At 42.3% G+C, this 8246-nt stretch overlaps 1 protein-coding gene across 27 annotated transcripts in view; it reads right to left on the bottom strand.

Moving 5' to 3' along the window:
* Positions 1–8246, bottom strand: part of Inpp4a (inositol polyphosphate-4-phosphatase type I A) — a 175864-nt gene that overhangs the window by 69824 nt on the left and 97794 nt on the right. For 19 of the 27 annotated variants that reach the window (XM_029569756.1, XM_029569767.1, XM_029569766.1 and 16 more), the window contains exons 2-5: positions 4686–4747; positions 4249–4515; positions 3581–3789; positions 3056–3100 (exon numbers count right to left, since the gene is read on the bottom strand). In XM_029569756.1, coding sequence (XP_029425616.1) covers positions 3056–3100; positions 3581–3686 — 151 coding nt within the window. In that variant the 5' untranslated portion in view covers positions 3687–3789; positions 4249–4515; positions 4686–4747. Of the gene's footprint in view, positions 1–3055; positions 3101–3580; positions 3790–4248; positions 4531–4685; positions 4748–8246 lie in introns of all 27 variants that reach the window. The other 8 variants (XM_008845834.2, XM_029569752.1, XM_008845829.2 and 5 more) reach the window with 3 other exon arrangements.

Genomic DNA, 8246 nt, shown 5'->3' with positions numbered 1-8246 from the left:
TTTTAAGTTGTTAGTCACATACTTTTTTTGTAAAAAGAGATTATATTTGGCCACCTATAGGCAACAGGTTCTAGGGACTCAATGAACTATTGATTAAAATTTTTCAAAAATTAAAAAAAAAAAAAAAGACTCACTCCCTGGTTTCGTCTGGCCCCTTGTTCTGTGCTGATGCATCCAAGTTTTAAGTTGTTAGTCACATACTTTTTTTGTAAAAAGAGATTATATTTGGCCACCTATAGGCAACAGGTTCTAGGGACTCAATGAACTATTGATTAAAATTTTTCAAAAATTAAAAAAAAAAAAAAAGACTCACTCCCTGGTTTCGTCTGGCCCCTTGTTCTGTGCTGATGCATCTGGCCCAGAGCATCTTTGCTTCTTACTTTCTTGAGAAAATAACCCTGTAAGGTAAAGGGGAACCTGAACCCAAACTCATCCTTATGTAAACTTTCCAAAAGGCCCTGGCTTCTGTCTCCTGACCATCCTCAGTACCTCTGAGACCAATCCCCTGCTCTGGCCTCTGTCACAGACATGATGTGGCTATGGTCTCCTTTCCTTCTATTTACCAGCCTTTCATCTGCCTCCTCCTCCCCGGTGACATTTTTGAGTTCTAACACTTTCTCTCTTCTTGAAGTTTTTGTTTCTTACCTGTCTTGCTGTTTGGAATGACTAAGATAATATGGTACATTAGCTTTATTCCCAAGAAACTGAAATTCTTGGATCAGTTTAGTAATTAAAAAAATATTTTTTATTTATTATTTTTATTTTATGTGTATGCATGTATTGCCTGCATATAGGTAAGTGCACCTGTGTCATGCAATGCCCATGGAGGACAGAAGAGGCTGTTGGATCCCCTGGAACTGGAGTTACGGACAGTTGTTAGTTGCCATGTGGGTGCTGGCATTCGAACCCAGGTCTTCTTCAAGAACAGTCAGTGTTCTTAACCACTAAGCCATCTCTCCAGCCCCAGTTTAGTAATTTCTAAAATGCTAGAGAGTTCTTGAAAGGCTGGGAAAGGTTGGAATGTAGGACTTTCAGGCTGCCTCTCCCAACTGTGCCATTTTGAGCATGAAGCATGGTCAACATGGCTTGTTACCCACAGCAGATCAAGGCTGGAGAAACTCTCTGAACTTGTTTAGGAACGTATAATTGTAAAGAGGAACAATTCATAACTTGAATATTAATTTTATAACAATGGACTTACACTTTCCTGGGTTTCGCAATTTATTCAAGTCTTTATTTTGGGGGGAGGGAAAGTTGATTCCCTTAATCTTTGTTAAATAGTAGCACCTGAACAGCCTGTGAGGAAACTGTTTCCACTGGGTCCTGTGCAGGTTAGAGGCCATGTAGCTAGTTTTATAACAGGCACTTAGAAAATGCTTTTGCTAAAATGCACTGACTCCTCACTTCACCTCAGCACCTCAGCCTTCACTCATTCCCCTTTAACAATGAAGGGATAAGAGGAGTAACTGAGGCATTTTATTCTCAGCTTTTTTTTTTTTTAATGTTTCATTCCAGACTTCCAAAAGGCACCTGAAGGTCTCCAGTTATCCCAAACCTGAAGTGACCTTGGCTTCCAGGAATGACAGATCCTAGGACCGACCACTAGATGATGGTGATGAGAAAGCTGCAACCAGAGCAGGAGTGATCATGTTCTCAGAATGAGCTTATTCCCTCAAGCAGTAAGGACTTCTTCGAATGGCCTTGAGACAAGAACTGAGACAAAGATCAGGGGACCCCCATCTTGGCCAGGACTATTTAGTTACACATATCTCTTGCTCCCTGCCACAATTCTCATCTATTTAAACCTAAAGGTCATGTCAGTACCCTGGAGAGGAACTGGGGAGCGGGGGAGGGAGTGTGTTATAGCATTCTTTAATCTATTCCTCTTCTCAATGAACACTGATAAAAAGATCTCCCTGCTTTTCATAATTTTTCTTTTTTCTTTCTTTTTTTATTTTATTTTATTTTTTTGCATGTGTGTCTTTTTTTGAGACAGGGTCTCCCAATAGCTGGCCTAGAGCTCACTATGGAAACCAGGCTGGCCTCAATCTCACAGCAATCCACCTCCCTTTGCCTTCTGAGTGCTGAGATTAAAGGCCTGTGCCCAACACGCCCGGACTCTTTTTTTGAGAACGAAGTTTTCCCTGCATATCCGTGCTGATCTTGAACTTACTACATGTGTACCCCGTGTGGGCCTAAGCTCACAGCAATATTCTTGCCCTAGCTTCCCAAGGAGCTGAGATTACAGGCCTGGGCCACCAACCTTGGCTTCTATCTAGTCTTTTGCAACTCCCAGAACCAGGGTTTTTGCCCTAAAACTCTGTTAATAGCTTGGCACAGATGAACTATGATTTGGGTTATCTGACTCCCTCAGAGGGACCTCTTTTATGTTAGCTTATTATGTAATTACATCATTGCCAGGCCATCAGTCAATGCTGACAACCCTCAACAGTGGTGAGGGAGAGGAAACAGCACAGGATAGCATGAACTCTGGAGAGGACATATTGCAGAATAGCTCCAGCTTTCTGAGTAAATCACAGTCATACCACATTTCCCTGACCCAGGACTACACACATTCTTCAGTGTATTCTCACATCTGAGTCTGAGAGGAGCAGCATGCACGTGTCACTGGCAACTTGTAAGGAGTAGGGAACCATGAGCTGGAAGGCTGAACTCTTATGGCCAGGGAGCCCAAAGCAGAGCCTACACCCAGTTTCCTTACTCTTTCCTCTCCCAGGGAGTAGAGGGCAAAAGGACCAGGCTGGCTCTGCAGCAGCTGGGCACACCTCCTTATCCCTTGGCTGCTTCAGGATGCAGAAAGCACACCCTAGACAGGAGGGCAGGTCCTTCTCAGAAGACAGGAACCCTGAGTTCATATAGCTTCTGAGGCTCTTTCCAGCCCACAGGAAGTTCATGACCTCTTCTCCCAAACACCTCAACAGTGAGGCCGATCTTGGGGACAAACTAATGCTAGTGATTGCAGGTTTGCTTTAAATGACACATTTTTCTCAAATAACAACAAACAGGAAAAAAAAATCCAAAGAAAGATACCTACCTAAGCTGAATTCTAAAATGGGCTCATCTGGATCCTGTATATTTCCTGAGTAGAAGAGAAATGACAGAAAAAAAATCACCTTCAGTAAACTGTTCCTAGATTTTAGATTTCATGGAAAAATGAAAACAAGAAATATACACTCCTCCCTCTCCACCCCAAGGCATCACAGCAGATGATTCCTATACTTCTGAAACACGCTTTTCAAACTCTGAAGAAATCTCAGAAGCCAAAATCAAGTCTCCTCTTGAGGTCTACAAGCTATCAGAAGGAGGGCTTTTCTGATGGCATTCTATGCTGCTTATTGGCAGATGAGCCCACAGGTGTCCACCCAAGCTGGAAAAGCAAGGATGATCAAGCTTCAACACACCAGTTTCCAGGAGGAGTGACATCAGGGTACCCTCTTTATCTGGCTTGTCTACCTGGTGTCCTGGGGAGCAGACTTGGCCCTCTCAACACTGTTCAAGCACAGAATCTGCATGTTGCAAGTTCATAACCAGGAGTCCAGCGTAGGCCTGTGAGACTCACCTGCCAGAGAGAGGCCCACCATGTCAGCTGCCACATCAATGGTAGAAGCCCGCTGCATTGCTCGGGCCCTGGCACCATGGCGAGGGCTGTGCTCTCTTGCTGTCATGATGTCATTGGCGAGGATGTGGCTCCTGTTCCTGGGTCAGACTTCACCTGAATACCTGGGGAAGAATGTCACCAGGCCCTGGCTTCCTAAGATGGCAGGAGACCTGAGAAATAGGAACAAACAAGGGCAAGATTCGGGAGGGTGGGGATGGAGAAACACTGTTCTAATAGAAAGGAAACTGAATCTAATCATGGCAAAACACTGAGACTAGTATCTCAGGTAAGAGGTGAGGACCTGGGCTGTGATGTCTGCCACCTTCTATTCTCTTCTCCCACCCCCCCATTCCTGGGCTCCTATAGGGTTCCTTAAAGAAGTCATGTACTCTTCAAACAAAATAGGGCACATTACATGACTGTCTAAAAGTAATCATAAAATAGGGTTTTTAAGATTTTCTTGCTGCTTTTATTGGCAAGCCTTAGAGAACTTGACAATCTTACGCAAATTCACCACAACAAAACCTCTGATAGAAGGGTAAGAGCTACATGAAGATGTCTGCTGCCCACAGGCTACATGCCCCCTCCCCAGCATGGCAGAACACAGGCAACAAAGCTCAAGCTCTCACCTGATGTGTCCTTCCCCGATCTCCCCAAGTTCCTGTGTGTCTTGGTCTCGGGCTCTTTTCTACAAAGTGTTAAGTGACAATCCACACCCAACCATTGGAGAAGGTGCTGAAGATGGATGGAGCTGTGGCAAAAATGCCACCACAGCTGAATCAGATCAAGGTTGCCCCGGTTCTGCACAGAGCTCACACTCTATCAGAAGTAGGTTAAACAGCAAAGAATGGAGCTTCGGCTTTGTCCAGCTCTGTGTGCTACAACTCCTGCTGGCTCTAGAAGAAACCAACCTTTACAAGTTAAGTTAATTAACAGAGCCATAGCCTAGTTAAGAATGTCCTCTCAAAGGTCTCCATAGATCCAGACATGCCTCATGTTCTGTTCACACCCCTGAACCTGAAGGACATGGGCTCCTGCTCTTGAGTCAATTCAACAAGTGACTTACCAAACATAATTGCTTTGGGGCCACGTGGTATTTCTTCATAGAGGCACATCCAAAGCCATCATCTAGAAATAGAAAAGGTTAAGCTTGATGAGCTGACCAATCATCAAGTTCCTGTGAACATGACACCTAGAAAGGGGGTAAGTCAAGAATTAACCCCATCCAACTTTTTACTCAAAAACAAAGGTTTCAGGCTGGAGAGACGGCTCAGTGGTTAAGAGCTCTGGCTGCTCTTGCAGAGGACCTGGGTTTGGTTCCTAGCACCCACATGGAAGCTAACAATCATTTCTAACTCCAGGGGATCCAACATCTTCTTCTGGCCTCTCTGGGCCATGAACAACATGGTGCATTTACATACATGAAGGTAATACATTCATACACATAAAATAAAAATAAATAAATAAATGGAAAAGAAAACACCCACAGGTTTTTCTCAAAGTGAAAGAATGAGAAAAGACAAGTATATATGTCCCTCCACTCCAAGGGTGATCTGTCAGGGAAGTGTGGGTCTGCCTTCAAGAGCTAAGAGTGCAGCTGAATGTGGTTTAGGAAAAACAAGGACATGTGAAACTAAGTCTTAGCTTGCCTACTCTCAAAGTACAGATCCGAAGAGGAGCTACAGAGTAGTTCTGAAGCTCTGATTTTTAGTGTTAAAGGTGAGGCTAGTTGTACCATCTCACAGAGCTGCCATCAAAGTCAAATTGTACTAATGGAAGAAAGTTTGGTAGACTCCACTGGGTTCCCAGACTTCTCCCAGACTGGTGACCAGGCAGATGTCTTTCTGCAGAATGGAATACCTGGGCCTGAGATCACTATGGAGCTGTTACAGAAGGCCTCGACCCTCTCACAAACCTCCTGAAAGAGAGAATCAGAAGATAACAGGGCAGTATGTCTGGATCTTGGGTCAATTCATTCTCTCTTGTGGACTGGGATCCTAACCTTTCCAATGGGGTCACCCAGAGACCTTTGGCTATGAACCTCAGCTAACAGGGAAATGGCCTGGCAAGAGTGCCACTCTAGAAATTACTCAAAGTGAGAATTATTGGTTTTCTGACATCAAAAGACATGTAAGTCAAAAAATGTGCAAGGCAAATGAGAAAGCACCTAAACTGCTGTGACGGTTGGTTTTAAATGTTAACTTGCCACAACCTGGGAGGACAGTCTCAACTGAGAAATTATCTAGCTCAGACTAGTCTGTGGGGATTGCCTTGATTGTTAATTGATCCAGCATACTGCAAGCAACACCATCCCCTGGACTGGGCCCCCGAGCTGTGTAAGAGTTTAAAAAGCTAGTTGAGCAAGCAAACAGGCAGCACGGATGCATGAGGATCTCTCTGCTCTTGACTGTGGACATGATGTGATTAATAGCTTGAGTTCCTGCCTGATTTCCCTTAAATGATGGAATAAACTTTGAACTGTAAGCCAAATCAATCCTTTCTTCTCTAAGTTGCTTTTTGTCAGGGTATGTGTCACAGCAACAGAAATGAAACTAAAACAACTACTAAAATCTGAAGTCTACAATAACGCTGACAGAAATCAATAAAACTCGCTGGTGATGCAAGTTATTAAATGGAAGGAATTCATGAAAGAAGAATTCATCTGGTGAGTATTTTGGAAAACAAGAAATCTAAGAAATACTAAATCCGGCTTGAGTTTCAAACAAGAATCAGAAACTACAAAAGAAATTCACAAGTCAAAATCACAGAGAAAAAATAGTAACACGAAAAACCAAAATAACATACACCCACCAAATACCAACAGTCCTCTAGAGGAGTACAATGAGAACCCCCTAGAGATACTGCAGGACATGGAACTCAAAACAACAATTATAAACATGATAAAAGAATTCAGTGAATTTAAAGAACACACACACACACACAAAAAGAAATCAAAGAACTGAAGGAAGATAGGGATAAACTTCTGAATGAATTCAGAGAAGAACTAGAAATACTGACAAATACTGAGGCAAAAATGAGGAAGGAAGTGAAACACTCAGTAAGCCAATTAAAAACAACAGGAGAAATCCTCACCAATAAGATGAATGAAATGGAAAACAGAGTATCAAAACTGGAAGACAAAGTGGATGAACTGGACCACTCAAGCAAAGATTATGAAAAATTTAAGAAAGCACAGAATGGAATATGCAGGAATTGTGACACCATAAAAGACTAAACTTACGAATCACAGGCATATAGAAGAATCCCAAGATGATGGCATGGACCAGATCTTCAACAGAATCGTAGAAGACAATTTCCCCAAATTAAAGAAAGACATGCCCACACAAATACAAGAAGCATACAGAACACCAAACAGACGGGACCAGAAAAGAAACTCTCCACGGCACATTATAGTAAAAACACTAAATGTACAGAACAAGGAGACAATACTGAAAGCTGAAAAAGAGAAACAATAAGTCAGATATAAAGGAAACGCCATTAGGATTACAGCTGACTTTTCAGCACAAATTATGAAAGCCAGAAGAGCCTGGACCAAAGTATTCCCAGTTTTAAATGACCACAGATGCCAACCCAAAATATACCCAGCCAAAATGTCTATTATAGTCAAAGGGGAAAGAAAAATCTTCCATGACATAAATAGATGGAAGGAATTCATGTCCACAAAACCACCCTGTCAGAGAGTTCTGGAAGCAATACACAGAGCTGAAGAGAAGGACTATACCCAAGGGGCTGTGGAAAGAAGTTTAATGAAGGTATAACTGTGGAAAACTACAGCTATAACAAGAATGCAAACAGAAATAAAAATGACAGGATTCAATACACATATTTCATTAAAAACTTTAAATATTAACGGACTGAACTCCCCAGTCAAAAGACAAAGACTAGGTGAATGAATTAATAAACAAACCCATCTTTTTGCTGTCTGTAAGAAACTCATCTCAATTTCAAGGACAAGCATTATCTTAAGGTGAAAGGATGGGAAAAAATATATACCAAGTAAATGGTACTAAGAAAAAAGCAGGCATTGCAATTCTAGTATCTCACAAAATAGACTTTAAAAAGAGATAAAGAAGGCCATTTCATTCTGATCAAAGGAACAACAAACCAAGAAGATATTACAATCATGAACATATTCAAACTCTAGTGCACCCAACTTCATAAAAACAATACTACAGGACCTTAAGACCCAGATTAATCCCAACTCATTAATAGTAGGGGACTTCAATACCCCACTGTCTCCATTAGATAGGTCAAAAGGACAGAGAGTTTACAGACAGCTGAATTAAACACCACTTATCAAATGGACCTAATAGACATCTACCGAGTATTCCACCCAAGCACCAAAGGACATACTTTCTACTCAGCACCCGATGGAACCTTCTCCAAAATCAACCATATGCTGGGGAACAAAACAAACCTCAACGAATACAAAAAGATTGAAATAATTCCATGCATCCTATCAGATCACAATGCAATATAGCTTACAATCAACACCAGGCCGGGCGTGGTGGCGCTCGCCTTTAATCCCAGCACTCGAGAGGCAGAGGCAGGTGGATCTCTGTGAGTTCAAGGCCAGCCTGGTCTACATAGTGAGTTTCAGGACAGC

The sequence above is a fragment of the Nannospalax galili genome, unplaced genomic scaffold (assembly GCF_000622305.1).
Source record: "Nannospalax galili isolate Female #2095 unplaced genomic scaffold, S.galili_v1.0 scaffold182, whole genome shotgun sequence".
NCBI classification, from domain to species: Eukaryota; Metazoa; Chordata; class Mammalia; order Rodentia; family Spalacidae; genus Nannospalax; species Nannospalax galili.
This window is presented reverse-complemented; position numbering and strand designations above follow the sequence as displayed.